At 37.5% G+C, this 22,562-nt stretch overlaps 1 protein-coding gene across 1 annotated transcript in view; it reads left to right on the top strand.

The window, feature by feature from the left end:
• Positions 1 to 22,562, top strand: part of HMCN1 (hemicentin 1) — a 204,746-nt gene that overhangs the window by 149,179 nt on the left and 33,005 nt on the right. The window contains exons 55-74 of the mRNA XM_072867250.1: positions 1,487 to 1,600; positions 2,562 to 2,749; positions 3,612 to 3,708; positions 6,699 to 6,860; positions 7,931 to 8,044; positions 8,177 to 8,379; positions 8,605 to 8,686; positions 8,817 to 8,948; positions 9,172 to 9,321; positions 10,495 to 10,654; positions 11,248 to 11,372; positions 12,916 to 13,099; positions 13,266 to 13,363; positions 13,759 to 14,037; positions 14,641 to 14,831; positions 16,024 to 16,105; positions 16,911 to 17,047; positions 20,115 to 20,256; positions 21,289 to 21,433; positions 22,337 to 22,464. Coding sequence (XP_072723351.1) covers positions 1,487 to 1,600; positions 2,562 to 2,749; positions 3,612 to 3,708; positions 6,699 to 6,860; positions 7,931 to 8,044; positions 8,177 to 8,379; positions 8,605 to 8,686; positions 8,817 to 8,948; positions 9,172 to 9,321; positions 10,495 to 10,654; positions 11,248 to 11,372; positions 12,916 to 13,099; positions 13,266 to 13,363; positions 13,759 to 14,037; positions 14,641 to 14,831; positions 16,024 to 16,105; positions 16,911 to 17,047; positions 20,115 to 20,256; positions 21,289 to 21,433; positions 22,337 to 22,464 — 2,913 coding nt within the window. The remainder of the gene's footprint in view (positions 1 to 1,486; positions 1,601 to 2,561; positions 2,750 to 3,611; positions 3,709 to 6,698; positions 6,861 to 7,930; positions 8,045 to 8,176; positions 8,380 to 8,604; positions 8,687 to 8,816; positions 8,949 to 9,171; positions 9,322 to 10,494; positions 10,655 to 11,247; positions 11,373 to 12,915; positions 13,100 to 13,265; positions 13,364 to 13,758; positions 14,038 to 14,640; positions 14,832 to 16,023; positions 16,106 to 16,910; positions 17,048 to 20,114; positions 20,257 to 21,288; positions 21,434 to 22,336; positions 22,465 to 22,562) is intronic.

Here is a 22,562-nt window from a genome sequence, read left to right on the forward strand (position 1 = left end):
GACTGGAAATGTTTTTTTCCAGTCCTTGGACTTAAGCTGTTTTCTTCTTTAATTTAAAAAAGTAGTCCCTAAAATGATGTGAATGTGACCATTTAACTTTCACATGATGTGTTGCAAAATAGCATACAACAATGATATCCTCTCTCTGTGTTCTATGTGTGAGTTGAAAAGCCTCTTAACCAAGGAGTGAGACATGGAAATAGTGTTTCCAGCAGAAAAATTACCATAAGCTCTTTCTTAAGCTCATATGGGAAAGGGAGAGAGGCGCTTATAATGCTGCGAGTACAAAAAGGGAGCCTTTCTGTGCAGAGGATGGTTTGGGATGGCGTGTGTAAAGAAGGGCAGTGGTGGGGATAATGTCTTTTTGTCTGCCTATTGCTCACCTGTTGGGAGACCAATGACAACCACTCCCAAAACATATTCTTAATATGCTCTCTCTTTCTGAAGTTATTTATGTGGCTGTGCCTTAGATGAGGAATAGAGTGAAAAGTAAAAATAGTATGTACCTCTAAGCTTCAGAAGTGAATTTTTTCAGTTTGCAACAGCTTTACCAGAATATTATGTGCTTATATTTCCTTTTGCCTATTAGTTCTCTGTCACCTTGCTGAGAAATATTTCTATTTTTGCTTGAAGAATAATGTCTGGCTGCATATTGCAGAAGAATGTTATTCCTTTTTGTGGAATTAATTACTCTCTTCTAGCATTTCAGTATGAACATTGCTGAATGCCAAGTATCTGCCAGTAGAAAATGTAGCTAGGAAATAAAAGTCTTTAGTTACTGTTGTGGTTTAGCCCCAGTCGGCAACTAAGCACCACACAGCCGTTCGCTCGCTCCCCCCTGGTGGGATTGGGAAGAGAATCAGAAGAGTAAAAGTGAGAAAACTCATGGGTTGAGATAAAGACAATTTAATAGGTAAAGCAAAAGCTGCGCACGCAAGCAAAGCAAAAGAAGGAATTCATTCGCTACTTCCCATCAGCAGGCAGGTGTTCAGCCATCTCCAGGAAAGCAGGGCTCCATCATGTGATATGGTTACTTGGGAAGACAAACGCCATTGCTCCGAATGTCCCTCCTTCCTTCTGCTTCCCCAGCTTTATATACTGAGCATGATGTCACATGGTATGGAATAGCCCTTTGGTCAGTTTGGATCAACTATCCTGGCTGTGTCCCCTCCCAGTTTCTTGTGCACCTGGCAGAGCATGGGAAGCTGAAAAGTCCTTGACCAGTGTAAACACCACATAGCAACAACCAAAACATCAGCATGTTATCAATATTATTCTCATACTAAAATCCAAAACACAGCACTACACCAGCTACTATAATGAAAATTAACTCTATCCTGGCCAAAAACAGCACAGTTACTTATAATTCAGAATAAATGCTGACCATTCATAAATTTGCTTGCTCAGGTCTCTGGTGAAATGTGGGGTGTAAATGATGGAAACTGCTTGGTGCTGCATTTAAATCTTGAATGCATTTTTTTTCCAGGAGGCCGAGTGTTGCAGATTCCACGGGCACAGGCCAAAGATGCTGGGAGATACATGTGTGTGGCGGTAAACGAAGCCGGGGAGGATTCCATTCATTATGATGTCCGCGTGCTCTGTGAGCTTTCCTGCTTTCCTTTTTACTGATGAGAAAAGAGTTCTGTGGAAACTAATGAAGCATTATTGTTCAGGTTTACTTATTGTTTTTAAAATTTATAAATTCTGCATATTTGTAAACTATGAAATTACTATGTTTATATGAGGTGTTAGAGTTTTGTAGAAATATACAGAATTGCATGAAAATAGTGTTAATGTTGTTAGTTCAGTGTGTTTTTAGCTTATCGTTATAGGAACTCAATTGTGTTATCCCTATCGCACTTCACTAGAAAGAAAAGTATATGTAGAAATCCAGGTTTTATCTTGGTATCTCTTGTTCCCTATCCAGTTTCCAGTTCAAAATTCTGACCTACTAGACTTTTCTCTCTCCTTATTTTGGTCATCATTTTCTAAAATACCTGCAAAACTCCCAAAGGCGTAAGGGAATTGATGAGTTAGATCAGCCATTGAATGGCTGCAGAGTCAGTTTTGTATGATCTGTTTACAAACATTGCACAGAAAGCTTTTGTATGCTGCTCGCATTGTCTCTTGATGTAGTCAGGGTTTTTGCCTTGGGAAATGCTTATTTCTTTACTTCTATTTCTGCATCTACCACTGATATATTGTTAGGAAGAGGGCCTGCCTTGGAAATCCTCTTTTGTTCTGGCAGCAAAGAACATGATGGACTAGCTGGAAAATGAGTTTTCACCTCTTCTTCTTTGTGGCTGCTGTGAATAAGTGTACTTCTCCTGCAGTCCCTTGAGTTATTCCAGGGATTTATTCTGGGACTGATTTATTCCAGCTGAACTACTCTTGGGATTTTATTATCTTTCACTGTGTTCATTGAAGATTTCACTACTTTCCTATAAAAACCCAATCTAAAAGATTGGTGCACAATCTTAAAACAAACAACAACAACAAAAAAACCCCCCAACACTGGGAGATACTAAGTCACAGTATTATCATGTTTTGCTCTTCTGTAGTACCACCATCCATCAGTGGAGCTGATGGTGATCTGCCTGAAGAAGTGACTGTGCTTGTGAACAAGGTAGCGGTAATGGACTGTGTTGCAAGTGGCAGCCCTTCTCCAAGTATTACCTGGCAAAAGGATGGCCACCTCTTAGCAGAAGATGAAAAATACGTGTTTTTGTCCAATGGAAGGAGGTTACAGGTAGCTCTTCGTGAATAACCAGTTTTTAGCATTTCAAACACAAGCTGTCCATAAAGACACAACTGTTTAGATTTGCTGACTATGAGATTCTGAATTCTTTTTTCCTACAAGGTGCTGCAAACCTAAGGAGTTTGTCCCTTGTCCCTGCCCCTCAGCTGCTTCTTCCCACTGCTCTGTAGTTCCCTCAGTTGTGCTGACCCAACTGTTTGTGGGGTCATGCTGTGAACTGCATCAGTGAAATCAGTTGGTTTAAAATAACGTTGACTTCTGTGAAGAACAACTTGTTGTTGTCAATTTTGTCCAAGTTTCCCTAACAGAGTTGAATTATTGCAAAATGTACTTTTTTTTATTTAAAGAAAATAGTGGATTCTGAAGAACACCCACCCACCCCACCCCACCCCCCCCCCAAATAAATGGATGATACTGGATGAAACTGTTAAAATAGTTAGAGAGCTGAGCTTAATTCTCTCCATTTTCATCGCATAATCTAAGAATACAATGAAATCTAAAAACTATATAGAACATTAAGATTTCTATTTCAAATGTTTTGTGAATAGTAGTTTTGTTATTTGATTTGAATGAATTTAATGAGAAAGATACTATGTTGACTTTTCTGGAGGTTTGAGATGCACAGATTTGTATAACAGATTCTGAAAGGAGTAGCATCAGTAGAAGTTTCTCAGATTGGCTTCTTCATAACACTGCAAAGGCATTAGCAAAAAATCAAATCAAACAAAGGAAACCCTGCAGACTTGCAGGCCCCAAAGACCTTGGGGTCTTTGGGGAGACACCAAAACTTGATGCTTTAACAGTAAGTTGTCTTGTATATTAGCTCAACAACAATCTTGTTTCTTTTTCTTAGATTTTGAATTCCCAAATAACAGATACTGGCAGGTACGTCTGCATTGTGGAAAACATAGCTGGAAGTGCCAAAAAGTATTTTAACCTAAATGTTCATGGTAAGTGCAATAATCCATAATTTTCTGGTTGTCTTCTTTCAAATGTTAGTTTAGCTTGAATGTGTTAATTTTAGCAGAGTGCTTAGGCACATACTTAGCTTTATGCATGTAAGTTGTCTTATTGGGTGTAATGGAGATTGTGATGTACTAGAAATCAAATATAAGTTTAAAGTACCTTGGCAGAACATAGCTTGTGATACCACATGGCTTCAGCTCTTTATATGTATTCCATGTAGGTGGAAATTACTATGAGGGAGCCTTGTGTAGTCGCTATGTGTGTATACTGTGTGGGTGTTGGTAAGCCCTGAAATAATGAATTACAAACTGATAACAGAGAGATATGGCATTGTAAAAGCTTACTTTTTTCTTTAATTTCTCCTTTAAGATTCCTGTCTGTTCTTTTTGTTGTTGTTGTTGAGTTAGAATAGGATTAAAATAAATTTGGGCTTTTGGCACCACAAGTCTAAAACAAATACAATCAAGAAATTAAGACATTTTCCATTATTGTAAAAACAGTCTCTCCACCACCTTCCCTTACCTCTCCTGATAGCTTCAGAAAATCAAGATAACTCTAATTAGCATTTCAGAGTTAACCTTAACTTCTCCTTTTATTTCTGCCCACTATTCCTCCCATTACTTTCAGCTTTCTGTTCTGAATTGACGATCAAATAAGCATTACTCCCACAAAATCATCTGCATGTTAAAACCTACCAAGGAATACTGGCAGCTATATCTTTATCTACTTTCACAGTATGATTTGGAGACTTATATCACAGCCTTCTACACGTGATCATTATCCTTTATCACATCCTTGTTAGCTAGCTAATCTTCTGTATTACATACCAGAAAGAAGACAAGTACTGTCTTCTCTCTCTCGCTCGCTTTAATACAGTACCAGCATCCAAGGAATTTGATGATTCAGGTTATTACATACAGAAGAAATAATTTTTTTTCTCATTCACACATGCAGCAAATTTACATACTAAATGAAACACATTTATAGTGACTTTTTCTACTTGGTAATACAATTAGCCAAAACCAGTGTCGTCATGGGAAGAATTTGCCCTGGAGTCATTCTCTGATAACTTATTTTCTTTCAGTGGAGTCTATCCAGATTTCCTGATGTTTGAGTTTTGTTTAAAATCAAAATATTTTGCTTTTCTTGACATTTCTGTTTTAATTTAAACTATCTTGTCTTTAAAATATTTGTTTATAGTGACTGAAGTCTAATACTATTATTTTAAAAGAAATATTTGCATGAAGCTTCAATTCTAGCTCAACAGTGTTACCAATTTAGGTCTGTTAATGTCTGAATGCAGTTTCATTTGAAAAATTAGACTATAGCTGTTCAGGAAAGGACCACCCAGAGTGAAGCACTGATGAAAATGCATTATCACTAAGCAGCATGATCTTTGTTTTGTCAGTGTCAAAAAAAGGTTATTTTCCAGCATTTTTGTATGTTTCTAATGGAACTGCTTTCATAAATTTAAATAAAATATTAAATATGATGCTCTTTAATAAGTTAAAAATTCACTTCTTGTCTCAAAGATGAGTAATAAAACTAAAATAAAACCTTCTAAAACATTGAAAATAAGCACCCAGTTTAAAAATCTCAACCTCTAACCTTAATATATAATAAATAGGTAATTTTCAGACTGAATACTAAAATTGAGCCCCTTACTGCATCTGTATGCAGATTACCTGTGGTACATTTGTGAGTGGTTTGCACACGCCATGAAAGCTGCAGAATTTGATAGGTACCATTTATATAAGCAAATTCATTAAAAGATAGCTCAGATTTGGCCCTGTGTATTTAATTGCCCACTGTGTTGCACTGCCAATAATCACATCTGTGGGAAAGTAACTGTAAAAGTAAATAAATATAAATAACTATAAAATGTCATCAGATCAGAATTCTTCATTTATTCTAGTGAACCATTTTATGCTCATTATCAGGGAAATAACCTTCAGTTATTCCAAGCTGAAAAATATGGACTGAATTCACCCATTTACATTGACTTCTCTTGTTTCTGCCGTGCCACAGAGGAGCAATAACTCGGCTTAATGACTGTTTTGTGTCATTCAAGTGACAGAAAGCAGCTGGAGTATTTCTGGTGGATATGGTCCAAAATACTTTAACATTTCTGTCTTTGAAGAAGAGGATTCCATGTGTTCTTTGGAATGATTTTTCCACCCAATAGAGCCAAGAACATGCTTTTGCTTTCCTATTAAGTGTTTTATATATCCACACTGCAAAAACATGGAAACTAAAACTTGGGGTTTATTAAAAGGAAGAGATTTACAATTATTTCATTTTAAATAGTTCTTGTAGAAAGGTCAAATGTCAAAATATTCTTGTATTTAAAAATACTGGGACTTGTAAGCTTAAAAATGCACCCCTTAGAGCAATGCTTGCATGCCAGAATTTTAAACTGCTTAGCTCACTACTAAACAACAGGTTTGTCTGGTTAACAAAAGAACTCTGAACTGTATCAGAAGGAATCATTTTTTGGTTCTCTGTAATGAGAAAACGGACCATTTCAGAAAGAATAGGAGCAGTATAATATCAGGAAGAAATTATACTTAGTCATCCTACATATCCTGACAAGGTAAATTTAATCTGTCCTGCCTTACATAGCACGTGTCCTATGAGTACAGCGTTTTAAAATAGATAGTGCATTAGTCAGGAACTGCAGGATCTCTTATAGGTTATAATTAGCCTTCCCAAATCTCAAGCACAGAAGGACTGCAGATGAAATCACTGAAATTTTTTGTGAATTATAGGAACAGAAATTACCATTAGATTGGCTTCAGTCATATTTCCAGATACATCCAAAAAGCAGCGGATCCATTCATAGGATGTGAAAGATTTTGCACCTTGACCCTCTGGCAAAACTCAGCAATTCAGCTTTATTTTAGTAAATCAGGATCTTGTGGAATATTGTTTGCTGGTGCTATGATAGATACTATTAATGTATTTCTCCCCACAGTTCCTCCAAGTATTGTTGGTACTAATCCTGAAAATTTGACTGTGGTGGTGAATAATTTCATCTCTCTGACTTGTGAGGTCACTGGCTTTCCACCTCCTGATCTCAGCTGGCTCAAGAATGGAAAACCTATCACTTCGAATACCAACACTTTTATTGTGCCTGGTGAGGAATCTCAGCTATTTCTACAGTCTTTGGACTCAAATTCTGTCTGTTTTGTCTTGATAAGGGGGATGGCCATTATTTATGAAGCCAGTATATTCTTAGTATTACTCCAGTGAGTAGACAAGACACTTGGCCTACTGTGTTTAATAATTTCTTGGCTGTTGGATAGGTTCACTTTTCAAGACAGATAGTTCAGACTGAAAGCACTGAAATAAACTATGTGGAAAAGACTAGAGGGCAAGTCACGTAACAGGTGCTCTGATACAGGTATTGATTAAAGTTGAGTCACTTTGACTCACCTTTCAAAATAAATTATCAGAAATTGTGATGGAGGCTAAGTTAAATTCTGCTGGCTTGGATGACAAAAAGTAAAAACCTTCCCATTGACTTCAGTGGGAAACTGGATTGACCCTGCTGAACTCTCAGGAATAAATCCTTGTATTTGAAGGTCATCTTAACCATTCGAAGCTCCTCCCTCAATAAGGTCCCTGAGTGTCATTTCTGCTCCTGCTGTTTATCTTCAGCCCAGGGTATCAACTGCAGATCGCTTGCTGTGGTGCTCAGTCCTGTGTTGCTGGTATTATGTGATTGAGGGCTGTGTTGCAGCATAGACTAAAGCACAGACATGCAAATTGCTTAATGGCAGTAGAGGCGCCTGTGCAGATTTATAATGTAGGCACAGGCAGTAAGTAGCTTCATGAATGGAGGGAGACAGGTGAGACTGGGGAATAAAGAATGGCATAGTGACAGGAAGTGGAAAGGACATAGTTATGTTAGGAGACAGCAGTTAGCAGCTACGAAAGAAATGGGTCTAAAAGGAGTATTTGTGGTCCAAACTTATAATTAACAGCCCTAATGAAATTTACCCTAAAATTTTAGTTCTTTTAGCTGGACTTTTTTTTTTTTTTTAAGGATAAATGAACCTTAAAAAGCAATGGCAATGCAGTGCTTTTTTGAATCGGAGGTTAACTTGGTGCCTGTGCTCAGTCTGGACCTGCAATTTTAAAATAGCATTTGAGATTAATACAATAACCACATAATAAATCTCAAGCCTTCTCTCTTTACTTCAGGTGCTCGTACTCTGCAGATTCCTCGAGCCAAACTACCAGATGATGGTGAATATACTTGTATTGCCAGAAACCAAGCTGGGGAAAGTCAGAAGAAGAGTTTCCTAACGGTTCTTGGTTTGTTCCTTACTATTTTCTGAAATAATATGTATTGCTTTGAAAATGAAGTATTTTGTATTTCTTTTCATTAGGTTGTTTTCTGCCCTCTCACAAAGCAAAGGCAGAAATAACTCTGAGCTTCTTCTACAGTGCCCCCAAGCATCAAAGACCACAGTGGAACCTCACTGACAGTGCTGAACGTGAGAGTGGGCACCCCGGTGATGTTAGAGTGTGAATCCAATGCTATTCCACCACCAGTCATCACCTGGTACAAGAACAGGCGCATAATTTCAGAGTCTGCAAACGTGGAGATCTTAGCAGATGAGCAAACGTTGCGCATCAAGGGTGCAGAGGTACACCAGGCTTGTGGGATGCTGCCTCTGCCACTACTCTGCTATTGTTAAGCAATTATTTTGTTATTTATTGCTGTATTCTGCTAGCTGTATGTAGATGTATTTGCTGGAGGCTTTTCATTCTGTGAAAAGGACCTTGAGCTGGCAGAGGCTGTTAATATCTCTGAACTGTAGCATTAAAATAAGACTCCATAATAAGGTTTTTAAAATTTATTTTTATTTTAGGTTTCTGACACAGGCCAATATGTGTGCAAAGCCATAAATATTGCAGGGCGAGATGATAAAAATTTCCATCTTAATGTTTATGGTGAGCATACTCTGCATGATCTGCAGTAGTTATTATAATACCATTGACATTGTAGAGTAGACAGTTCAAAACCGGTTTACAAAAATATTTGGTAACCAAAGCATTCTTATTGCTTCCATTCAATTTATAGTGCCACCAAATATAGAAGGCCCTGAACAAGTGTCAGTCAATGAAACTATCGGTAATCCTGTTACCTTTGTGTGTGATGCTACTGGAATTCCTCCACCAACATTAGTGTGGCTTAAGAATGGAAAACCGATAGGTAACGTTCTCTCTCACTCTTTTCTGCTCTTTTTTTTCCCCCTTTTGGGGCACCACTGTGCTATTTGCTGCCTATTTTTTGTTTCTTATTCATCTGTTTCTAGACAGACTCTTATGTTAACTGATTGAAATTTTTGTTTTGAAATTTTGATGGAAAAAGTTCTCAAGATGTGTTTGCTCTCTGTGGCCTGGTTTGGAATGACTACTTGTTTACATATTTTCAGAAATCTCCAATTCCCTTGAAGTTCATATTTTATCTGGTGGAAGCAAGCTTCAGATTGCTCACTCTCAGCTTCTAGACAGTGGGACCTACACGTGTATTGCCTCAAATATTGAGGGAAAAGCTCAGAAAAGTTATGTGCTTTCCATTCAAGGTAAGGCATGAGAGTGCAGTGAGCAGAGCTAATTAATAATTGGTTGGGTATGACACTGTGTCTGTACTATAGAGACACTGAGATAATATAAACATGTAGAAAAATGGAGAATTCAGACCATTATTTCTATCATCTGCAACCAGTGGGGAAAAATGGTTAGAGGATTATATACTGTTAGTCAGAAATTTGCATGAAAAAGAATATTTTTTTTAACCTCTGATTGGTGGAGAACTTGAAAGCAGTCGGGAAGGCTGTGTGTATTTGCTGCTGATCACATCCTTCCTCCTGCTGAACACTGAAGCTACATTGGTTGAGTGTGGAGCACCACACATATATGGATTCAGAAGTAGTGATACCTGTTGCCTTTTTTGCCATAGTGAATAGCAGTTGCTGGTTGAGGAAGAAGAGACAGCGTCAGCTGTGAGCTGAGTGTGCAGGCACACCCACGCGTGATAGCTGGCCATCAGCAGGCCAAACAGAACTAGTAACTGTTTATCATAGCGATGGTTCTTTGGGGGTGCTGGTTTTTTGTGTGCCTGCCTGCCAGTTTTTCCCCAAGTTTAGGAATTGAATATCAAGCTGCTTGTTTGATCAAATGTGGCTGAAATTGCTTGAAATTCTCAAAACTTACTAGTGGGACTGACAGTCTTGACTTGATGGATAGCATGACTGTCAACCTTGTTCTTTAGGAGAATAGGCCAAAAATGGCTACTGGTTAGGACTGAGTAAGTGTGCGTTTGTTAACAGGAATATGATAGTCTTCATGCAATAGAGCATTTGACTGTGCAGTAAGCACATGCTCAAGAGTTAAACAGGCATGTAATTGTTACAGTGTATTGTGATGTTTACTGAAATGGGATTTTGTCATAATATTATTGTACATGTTAGTATTGTTTGAGCAGATAACTGTAGATACTAAATAAAATGGCAAAGATAACATGTTTTTTATAACTTTGTAAATTAGCTGTTTTAAGGAATGATTAAAGTGGCTTTGAATTGATCTTTGCAGAATCCCCTCTAGAAACAATATAATCATATACTTTCTAAACTAGATTTGAATGGAGGTACTGCAATAAATGCTAGTACTCATGAGCTACTGCAGTGTAACTTTTTATAGTTTAGATTATGTTTCTTGCTGATGAATCTTCTCTTCCCACTGTCATGCGTTTCCAGTTCCTCCTAATATCGTTGGCTCCGAAATGCCTAGTGAGGTCAGTGTCCTCCTGGGAGAAAGCATCCAGCTTGTCTGCAATGCCAATGGAGTGCCCACGCCTGTTATGCAATGGCTTAAAGATGGAAAAACAGTTGCTGGTGACAATTTACAAAGAATAAGGCAAGCAAAAATAAGCAGACACTGCATTCTCTTCTTGCACAATTTTAAACCTCAGAGGGCCCGGAAGAGGGAACATAAAAGAGGGCCCTAAGGAATGAGAGTAAAGAGGGCCTGAGACTTAGCTTAGCCAGGTTACTACTTTGATTTTTTTTTTTTTAATTTTATTTTTTTTGTACAGAGATAAGTATATGATATCTATGTCTTTCCCAGTTAATAAGTTCCATTAAAGTTCATCAGGTTCATTGAAGTTTATTAAGGTCAATAAGTTCCATTAAGTTCATTTGGAGGGGAAAGATCTGAGACATGGAAACATTTTATTCTTGATGCTTTTCATTATGGGTTGTTCAAAAGCCTGGTTGGAATTGAATCCTAATACAAGGTTAAACAGGACATCTCTAGGAAAAACTTCTATCTCTAATAATAATCTATCCTGCCTATCTCTAATAATAATATTTTGCAAAAAACAATGGTTCTCTTGCCGAATTCCCAACAGGATAGAGGTAGTTTATTTAAATGTACAAAACTGACTGTTTGTTTGCCAGGTCATATGAATAAGTAAACAAACTCACTGTGTTTTATGACCTTCCCTGTAGAGTAACTCCAGATGGCAGCACATTAAACATTTTCAGCGCTCTCAGTTCTGATACAGGAAAATACACTTGTGTGGCTACTAATCCTGCAGGAGAGGAAGACCGGATTTTCAACTTGAATGTATATGGTGAGTTTTCACAGATGTGAAACTGAAATCTGGTCCATGATCCTATCTTTGTAAGCACTCCCAAGAGAGGGCCAAGAAATGAATGCCTGTCTTCAGTGTAATACTACATGCATGTGTTTCCAATTTCATGTACTGTAGATATCACAGTATATTACACAGGATGTTCTGTCAATGACAAAACGATTGAAATTGCTGTTAAATATGTTTTGGGATAAACAGAAATTGATTCCTTGGGTGTATTTCATAATAGAGGAATTCTGCTTGCAGTTTTTTTTTTTTCTTGTAGAGAAAGATACACTTGGGGCTGATTTACTGTGGTACTGCTTTTTTGTTGTGTTAGTTTATCTTCACTAATTCCAATCGAAGTACCTCAGCTAAAGCCAGAGTAGTATGGTAGGGAACTAATAGTTAAAGGCCCCTTCCCCCCACCCCAATAAATAGTTTATTTAGAGTTTAAAAGAAAAATGAGAGTTTTGGATGAAATTCTTCTCTTGCACAATTTGACATACAGAAGATAGTGAGCATAACTCTTCTTTAGCAGTGTAGAGAGTGAAATTGGTGAAAAATGTGTTCACGAAGTACAATGACTAGTGTGGAAGAGTGAAGACTTCCACATAGGCAGCGTTTTCACAGCGGTGTGTCTGTCCCAGTTATACAGAGACTGAGAATCAATTGGAATATGAGTATGAGCAGACTAACAAGAGATGATCTTTGATATAATAAATAACAATACTGAATGACCACATCACACCTTTTTGGGACAGAATGGCGCTACACAACAGTGGAGACTTTTTTGATCAGTTTGTATTGGTTGAGGTTCAAGCAATAACCAACTTAAATGGTATTCTCTATGCAACTGTCATGGTGTGTGATGGGATCTTAAGTCAGCCAGAGCTTGGAGCTGCATGTAGCTGGGCCTTCTTTATATAGTGAGTCCCCTCTTGTCCCCAAGACCAAGGCTTTCAAGCTATAAAACCATAAAGCCCCAAAAGCAGTTCTGTTAGAACAGTTAGCCAGAATACTTAACTAGGCATTCTGAAATTTTCTATATTTAAAAATTAAGTCAGCATATACATCTAGAATTTAATAAACTAACTTTCTTCCTGCATGATTTTAGCTTTCACTTTATTTAAGATTTATTTAAGGAGGTAAGTGTGAGTGGCAGCAAACTGCCAAGTCCCATCTGGCCCTTAAAAGCAGTTCAGCCCATCCCCTCTAAGGCCTGACCACTTGTTCCTTCCTGCATTGTCATTCTCTTCCCGTGAGCTTCAGGCTCTGAGCTCCCTCTTGTTTGCCGCAGCCTGACAAATCAAAGAGATAATTCTACTATCATTCTAAAGTGCATCTGATTTTAAATATGTAAATGGATAATTTATTAGTGCTCAATATTATTGTTACAGGATTTACTATTTTAAAAAATGGGGATCTTCTTACTGAATTGCCTGTGGGGCATTAGGTGCAGGATTTCCTGCAAGATAACACATGTGGAGTGATCTTAAGAGCCAGTTTTAATATTTTCCTTTTCAACATTTACAAAATGTAGTTCCTCCAACAATAGCCAATAATAAAGATGAACCAGAGGACCTCACTGCCCTTTCGGACACCTTCCTAAGTATTGAATGTACTGCTACTGGAACTCCACCACCACAGATAAAGTGGCTAAAGAATGGCCTTCCTTTGTCTGTCTCCTCCCAAATCAGGTTGCTCTCAGCTGGGCAAATTCTCAGGTTGGTTTTCATCTATTTTAACTAACTGAGTTTTCTGTTCTCTTTTGCTATATCAGCATAATTCTGCTAGTATTTTTGGAAGCAAGAATAAAATTTGATCCAAACCATGCCATAATAAAGATAATGTATTCCATTTACAGCTTGCTTAAAATGATTTTCTCTTTAGACTTGCCCGAGTGCAGATATCTGATACTGGTGTGTACACTTGTGTAGCATCTAACAGGGCTGGAGTAGACAGCAAACATTACAACCTTCAAGTTTTTGGTGAGTTTCTCTGAAATGCTTTATGTAAAGAATCTTATTTCTTAATTTCCTAAACCTAATATTCAGTTTTCTTTCTCGCCAACACAAAGTTGCAGACAGCCACAAGTATGTGTTACATAGGTAATCATTAGGGAAACATTAACTTTTCAATGTGTTTTTTTAATGGAAAGTGCTTTAACCCTAGATGAGCCCTTACTTGAATTGGCAACCCATAACGTGTCACAGGTTTTTTAGAAAGAATAATAATATGTAATTTCTAAGTGAATTTTAACACACATACTAAACATGAATGTAAGTGGGGAAATGCAAAAGGGTAGCTGCATTCCGACTTTTTTACATTCAGAATTAACATCTGGGTTGTACTCTGTATGAATCAGATCTTTGTTTCTCGGCAGTACCACCAAGCTTGGATAACGCAGGAGGAACAGAGGATGTGACTGTAGTAAAAGGCAGTTCAGCTTCGATGAAGTGTCTTACTGATGGCACTCCTGCCCCTACTATGTCCTGGTTTAAAAATGGACATCCTTTAAGCCTTGGAACTCACCTGACGTCAAGTAATGAAGGAATGGTCCTTCATTTTGTAAAAGCAGCAATTGGTGACACAGGCAAATACACTTGTGTAGCATCCAATGAAGCTGGAGATACCAGCAAGCACTTTTCCTTAAAAGTGCTGGGTAAGCGTTAACCTTTCAGTTGAACAAAATACGAGTGGTAAATTAGTATCTCCTTAGGACAACGATTAAAAAAATCTCTAGGGATAAGGAGTATTTTCAAGAAACATTTACTGTGGTACATGAGAGAAATAAGGAAATGGAAGATGCCTAAAGATATGTGAATGTGTAATATAGTATATAATTTTTCCTAACATTTCCCAAGTACTGAAATATGCTATGATTAATAGTAAATAATTTACAAAGTAATTTGGTTTAAATGAATAACTTTGGTTAGTAGAAATTCAGTTTGACAGGATAGCACAGCTGAAGGCATAGCTGAAGGTACAACAGCTAAAAAGCTAATAAATATATTCACTGACATTATATAATATATTTTACCTGGGATTATGAAAACGTTTTCTAACTAATAATTCCAACTCATAAAATATGCAAATTAATAGACAGAGGCAGATGGAAATTATGAGAGATACTTGGTGAGTTCATGACACAGTCAGAAATAATACTAATGTAGACTAATTCTACAAACTCTAATCACAAGCCTATGTATCAGGTTTTATAGGCTTTTTGAGTCAATAAAGAACTCAAATATTTTTTCTTCTACAGAGCCACCTCACATCAACGGTTCAGATCAACCAGAAGAGCTCTCTGTCATTGTTAACAACCCTCTTGAACTTCTCTGCATCTCTTCTGGCATTCCAGTCCCCAAAATTTCATGGATGAAGGATGGGCGCCCACTTCTGCAGAATGATAATGTTCATGTCCTAAGAGAAGTGCTTCGAATAACCAGTGCTCAGGTAAAGTATTGGTTTCAAAACAGTCTCAGTTTTGCAAACCCTAGAGGAGTGCACAGAACTGCCTGCTATTAGGACCATCCTAAGAGACATCCTAAAAAGCCTCTATGAAGTTATCCACCTGCATTTGCAGTTGGAGAATATATTTTTCAAGCCTTGCCTTGGAGTTTCCCATATAGAACAAGCAGTAGTATTATGGGTTGAGAGTGCCCAAGCACTTCTGCCTTTTCTGAGCATTGTTACTTCAAGTTCATTTTAGGATTCTGTAATTTTTTTATTTATTGGTGCTTCTTGTTACAAAGCAGAACAATCAATGCTGGGGGCTCATCTTTTTCTGGGGTTATTTCCAGTTTTAGTCTGTGTCTGTAATCTGTTCTTGTTCCTTTCCTACCTATTTGACTCTTGTTACTATCTCTTGCTTCTCTTCTTCCGTATTTTATAGTTCCTCCTCAGCCTTTCTTCTCTTTCCATTAGCTCAGATTTTCCTAATACTCATTTGCTTCTCACATCTATAAGCCATAGATTACAGAGAAAAGCTGCATTTGCAGTCATCTGTGTACAAGTTAAGAAAAAATAAATAAAGACAATAGGAAGACTTTCAGATGAATTCAGATGATGAAAGGGTCCAGGGAAAAATAACCTTTGAAAACCTGCACCAATAAACTGAGGCTGTATTCAGCTATGGACAGTCAGACTGAAGTTCACCAAACAGAAGTGGAACAGGGCTCAGGTCTGATTGCTGCTCGTTTTGTTTGTGAAGCAAACACTTCTTGTCTTTATAATGAAGAGTTTACAGGAAGGAGAAAGCGTAAAGGTATTAATGAGCATGTGTGAACAAAAAGATTTCCTAAGTACCCAGAACTGACCCTTGCTTAGATGGATTACCTATAGCCAGTTCCACCTTTATTACCTGTTGCAAAAAGCATCACAAAGAGAAGGGTTCTTGCTGGAGACAAGACATTATCCAGAGAGATTTAATGGGGTCCTGCAACTCCTAAGCCATCTCTGTACAATCCCACCATGGTAAAATAAAGAAGTTTTCAATAACTTTATTTATTTTCAGGCATTCCTTACCTATTGTGTTTGTGTTTAAGCTCTGCCTGTTATATGTTGCTGTCAATGTTTGTATTTCACAGTTTTTCTGAATTGTTCCCATATTCTGAGGTTTCTGCTGAAGTTGTTCATGTGTTTCTAGGTGGAGGACACAGGAAGATACACGTGTTTGGCATCTAGCCCAGCAGGAGATGATGATAAGGAATATTTAGTAAGAGTGCATGGTAAGTTTAATTTAGGAAAAAAATGTATTCCTTCAAACCGTAAACTACTAAGGTGCGTATCAGTATCACACTTAACAAGTTAGATATTACTAAAGAAGCAATATTATGTGTTTTGAGAAGGTGATATTACATCATACGATTATAATTAACGTTTCTGAATAAGGGTAACTATTCTGAACATGATACACAATTAAAAGGGAGAGTTCCACCTGATGATTCCACCTGATTTCTGTTATAATTCCAAGTCTTATATTTTGAATACCTAGGAAGGTTATAGATTTCAGTATTCACTTGGATTGAGTTTATTGAGCTTACTGAAAAAGGATGTGAAGTATACTGATATATGTGATCATCTTACCTTTTTCTACTGAAAATCTAAGAAATGTATTTAGAAATGAATACATAAATTGTAGTGACAGTAAAGGAAGTATAAATGGAACTTCTGCAGTTCTACAATATGCCTCAGGTTTCTTCTTGAAAATTATAGCTCCCATGTTTATATCAATAAACAATTTGTGGAACTGTGGTGCTTTCTGCTCCGTCTGACTTAAATGCTGGTACTCTCACTGAGATTGGACTTCAAATTAATTTCTGTCACAGTAGTTTCCAGTGTTTGACTTAAGAAACAAGTTCACCAGTACAAATGTGATATATTTAGCACAGGTATTGAAAAGTAGAAATAATTAATGATACTGTACCTTTACATTTCTTCTAAACTTAAGAAATAAATAGGACTTTTTCAGTGAATAATTTTAATGGTAGCTCATGTGTGTGGTGTTTATTTTTTTCTTAATTTTTGTAACAGTTCCTCCTAACATTGCTGGTACCAGTGGTCCACAGGACTTCACCGTGTTGCAGAACAGACAAGTTATACTGGAATGCAAGTCAGATGCTGTGCCACCTCCAACAATCTCATGGCTTAAAAATGGAGAACTTTTAGAGGTATAGTGGTTACATTATTTGTACTAGTCTTTTGCTCCCTTTATTTTTTACACACAGTGCTTGAGGTTTCTTATTCTTGCTCACTTGCCCCTTCAGTGCAGTCCAAGTTATGGTGCCTTGAATTCAAGAGAAGCTGAGTAGCCCCAGTACAAATACAGTTAGTCCTAAATGAGTACCTGAAGCTAGCAAGCATATTAAGTGGCCATCCCGCTGTTACTTGTTCTTTTTTCCTTTAGGGGGATCCCTTGCTCCTCCTGGATCCTCTGAACAATGCTAGAAGCCTTCGGTATACTCCTGAATGGCTTCCCAGGACAGGTAGCTGAGAAAAGACTACACTATATGTTTCCTTTGGCTATATTATGCATCCTCATATTCTAGTAGCATTTAGAAAGGAATTAAAATTCTTAACGTTGGAAAAAAAGAAAAGAAAATGGGTTGACAATCACCACAGTTTTGTATCAAATGCATCTTTTTCACTCAGAATTCCATGTAGTATCATGTTAGGGCATCAAGTCTTTGCTGGTTGAGAGACAATTAGCAAGATGAGGGTGGTTTATACAGAAAGAATTTTTTACTTCCCATCCTCTTCCTTGGGATCACTCAGAAACCAGGTGCTTTCCCACTGAACAATTTAAGTTCAGTTATTAATTGAACTTAATTAATTGATAATTTTCCCTCAATTGATCTTAATTCATTAATAAAGAGGAAACAAATTCAGCTTATGAACTGTAGTCCATCAGTAGTCTTCACCCAAAGTTCTGCTTATTTGCTTTCCTTCTGACATGCCATTCCTCAGACTCTTTCTCTATTGTAAATTTAGAAGAATGAAATATTAGTGGAAGAAGTAAGAATATGGTGGGTAATTATTTCTTACTAAGTGCTGCTAGGGAATGTTACCTTGAATATAGCACAAGATAGCTAGAAACAAGTTTCACAGAAACACTCTTCTTCTGAATGGTTAATTCTTTAATTGGGTAGTGATTTTTTTTAATGAAAGCAAGGTTGAACAAGGCTTGGAAGTTAAGTATGTGAATACCTTTTGCCTCGGTATTCCTTGGAAAGCTTGTGTTTTAAAAGCAGTACTTAACAAAATTATACCATGAAAAGAAGCCACTGTTACAAATTTTCACCAGAAAACAAAGCAATAGAGGAACACTATGCTAAACATATGTACTCAGCTGATAACCTATAAATTAAATTTTTGTCTCGTCTTGCCTTGATGAATTTACATCAGTATGTGAGGGCTGAGGCATCTTGGTTGGTCAATCCCCTGCCTTTTGATTTATAATAGAGTAGGGAATTTCAATCTCTAGAGTTAGCTCTCCTCCAGCACTAAATTTAAGTTATAAATCTAGTTCAGATATGGCACTCTTAATTTGTCACATGTACTTTAAGTATCAGGCTTAGGTTTATTCTGTTCCCTACCATCCTTTTCATTCTTCAGCTTAGCTTATATAAATATATACTCCAGATATCACTAAAACATTAGTGTCCTCCTGAATGCCTGGTTGCTTTCTCAACCTCAAAGAAACATAACAGCCTACTAATACTAAGCAGCTGGGAAAGAGCTCTCCTTGGGTGTGGAGAAAGGGGTCCTCTGTGGCATATCATCCTCCTTATTTTGGAAAAATTGAGGTTTCATGGTGACAAGAGGGGACTGGAGAGACAGGTTTTCAGGTTGCAGTGTTATTTCAATTTAAATCATTACTGCTTTTTGTGAAACAGCCTTGTGGTGGAGGGTGTCATTCCTCCTGGTTTTGTTGTCTTCCACTGTGCAGATTTTGAGGTCTACTCTAGACCTCTGTATGCTTAATGATGTAATTGTGCAGCACCACCATTTTTGATAGCAGAACTATAGAAAGATCTAGCCTCTAGCAGCTTCGGAGTTCTTGAACTCTTCATTGATTTGGAAATGCACATTGAGTGTTAAGAAGAGTAGGTAGCAGCATCTTGACCTAATCTGACTTCATTTAAACACTAAAAGAATTGCTGAATTTGTATTTTTTTCAAAGCTGGGTTTTCTGACATACCTTGAGTAGAGCATAAGGGTTAATTGATAGCTTCATTGCCTGTCTCTTGTCATCTGTATTCTTCTGTGTTTAGAAACCAGAGCATAGGCTTTGTACTCAACAGGAAATACCAGTTATTACCCAAAATCTGACTGTCTTTAATCCATTCTGGTGGTGAATCATTTCACCTGTGAGGCTCCAGCACAGCTGTTTATTCTGTGCTGGTAGACTTGCTGAGTTGGTGCCTAGTATGAGACCTGCGTACTAGGGTACTAGTGCAGGGAAGTGCAGAACCAGAGGAGTTTCACCTATCTGGTGTAGCTGCTATGCTCGGATCCTCTAGCCAAAAGAGCAGATGGGAATGTCAGCTTTCAATTTAATCCGAAGTGTGGGTAGCACATGCTGGAAAAGTTTGAGTTTCTGTTCTTTTGCTACTGTTTTTTATCCAGTCAGATTTTTTGAACACTTGTACTTGATATTACTGTCAGTCATTCGTGCAGATCTGATCCAGACTGGTTGTGGTAAAAAAGCTTTGACTTCAAATGGCTACCTAGCAGGTGCTCTAGAGTCATTGTAGAGCTGAGAAGAGTGGTATCCTCATATTCAGAAATGCTGGCTAGTAAACTTAGTAGGCTGTTTATGCTGGCTCCCACCTGATCAAGACTGTGATGTTTGAAGAACAGTGTAGAGAAACTTGTATTTCTTCTGCCTGTAGTGTGCATGGATTTTCAAAAAAATAAATTCGTGTGCTATTAGCTGCCTCTTTCCATAAAAACTCAAAAGCCCTTTGGCTATGTAACCCAAAAAAGCTGTCTTATTCAGGCACAAGTCTAAGTAGGGTTTCAAGGGAGAACCATTAAGGAATGACAATTTTTTGAAACTTTGTTTACCTTATTCACAGTTGTAAACAAAGTTTAAGCTGGCAATGAATTCAGTCTCCAGTTTATCTTTGGCCTTCTTTCATGTCTTTTATTACTCTGCAACAAAAGAATGTTCTATCTTCATAAAGGGAACAATGGTAAAGTTAAATTTGTCAAACTCTCTCTCTTTCCCCTTAGGGAACTCCTCGAGTTCGAATCCTATCCAATGGGCGATACCTGCAGATCAATAATGCTGACCTCAGCGATACAGCAAGCTATACATGTGTGGCAAGTAATATTGCAGGAAAAATGACCAGGGAGTTCATGCTGACAGTACATGGTAAAATCATGGATCCAGTCTTGCGCATTTTGATCTTTGCGTGGTATTTCTGCAGGAGTTCAAATGGCAAGAAAGAAGCATTAGTAGTCTCTTTCTATCTAAGTGTGGGCCACTTAGGCTGTGTCTAAACTGTGGGACCATGTGTATTACCACGTGTGCCACCATCTGAGTCCACGTTTGTCCCCCACACTAAAGGACCTATTGGGGACTCACCAGGGCTCCCTCTCCATCTGTCTGAGCTTTCTGCTAATGGAGGGTGCTGTGCATCTAGCTATCATCCTGATATGGGGTCAGGATACATCCAGAATGAATGCCCAGAACCAGGACTGAGAAATGCTCTCGGACAAGTTCGGATAAATTCTTAAAAGCATTTGACTGGCACCTTGGGGTACTAGGTTTCATAGCTGGCTTGGCCACCAGTTTTGCAAGTTACTTGAAAACTGTGGCTTCTTCTCTGCACCTGTAAGCAGGAGATTGTAGGAAGATAGGGCTTGAAGGGCCCTATACATCTTGATACCTGTCCTGTACTACCATAGGCCTGAATTTCATTTTAAACCTATTTATTTTCTCACATCTAGTCTGATGAGAAACTATTCTATTCTCTCACTTTGGTGATGATAAGAAACTTTTTTCCTATTTCTATTCTGTTCACAACCCAGTCATATGTACCTGCATTACACTGTGCCCCCCCAAATGACTGTCCTTACTGGTCCAATTAAAATTATTTTTTCTCCTTAATTTATAATTAGGAAGCAAGGATATCACCACAGCATTATTTTGCTGAATTAAATAAGCTGAACTCTTTTACTGTTTTAGCTATATGATAACCTTGCAGGAACTTGCAAAGATGATCTTTACAGTGCATTTCAGGCAAACTTTCTTTTTCATTCCCTACTGCATCATGGCAATTATTGTGCACTATGCAAAACAGTAAGAAACTTGTTTCTGTCTTTGCAGTGATCCCCATACCTGTTTCAGTCATTGCAGCGTAAAGTTTTTTTCTTATATCATCAGCGAATTTTCCCTTTACAGTGGCTCCTATGATCCGAAGCAGTCCTCAGACTGCTGTTGTACATATAAATGCTTCTGTTGTTCTGGAGTGTGTTGCAGAAGGAGTACCAACCCCAAGAATTACATGGAGGAAGGATGGGGCTATTTTTACTGGAAACAATATGAGGTATTGTCCAGAAGTCAGCATAAATATTCTTCATTGTTTTTGAAGAAAGTATTAATTACAGAAAGCTTAATTAGACATCTATGACTTGTAAATTAGTTTTGTTTTCACAGATCAGAACTGATATTTGTACTATCATCTCAAATAGACCCAAATGTGGAAAATATGGTGGTAGTTTCTGTACAGTAATACAAAGAAGTTGTTCTACAGAAAAGTAGCAGTACCGAAGGTTTCATCCTTTTATTGTTAAGAAGGACAAAAACCTCCTTTGACAACTAAATGTCATAATAATTCTTCTGATATTAAAGATTTTGAACAGTAAACATGGAAGATCTTTGTATTTTTATATATATATGGAGTTTTGGGATGAAGCCAAGCAATTTCATGCAGACCAAAAGCTACTTGAGTGTACTTTGTAGTTTCTAATATATAAAACTTTCCATATATGTTCCAATATCAACTTTTATTGTAGTGAATGGTTTCTATCTTCTGGTTGTTTTAAAGGGAGGTAGTTTGGCATTTTCTAGAACTGAGCAGATACTAAAGAATTCAGTTATATTTCAAAGAAAAAATAAAATGTACAAGTATTAATTAGAGTTTTTTAAGGTTAAATGAGAAACCATAAAAAAGGCCTTTTGGATATTTTCTGCAAATCTGTCATCATTTATGTGGAATCACTATGTCAGCTAATTTCATCCTTTCTCCAGAAAATGGATGTGCTGTGCTGGGAAAGAGTGAAGTCAGAATAAATGCAATAAATGAGAAAACTCTATGTGCCCAAATTAAGACAACACATGTTTAGACTATTTGTTGTATACGCTGAGTCATCTTTTCCTTCTGCACTACCAGGGTAGCCTATGGTTCTGTTGATTTGATAGTAGAAAAAAATATATGGCTTTGTTTCAGATATTCCATGTTAGAGGATGGATCTCTACACATCCACTCAGCACATGTTACTGACACAGGAAGATATGTGTGTATGGCAACCAATACAGCTGGCAGTGAAAGCAAACGAATTGATCTGCAGGTTCTTGGTAAAAGTTCTTGTTTTAGATAAATACATGTGTTTTTACAAGTCTGAAGTCCAGTTATATCATTTTTCTTGTTCTGCCAGATCCAATTTTAAGTTTAG

The sequence above is a fragment of the Ciconia boyciana genome, chromosome 7 (assembly GCF_034638445.1).
Source record: "Ciconia boyciana chromosome 7, ASM3463844v1, whole genome shotgun sequence".
In the NCBI taxonomy this organism is placed as follows: domain Eukaryota; kingdom Metazoa; phylum Chordata; class Aves; order Ciconiiformes; family Ciconiidae; genus Ciconia; species Ciconia boyciana.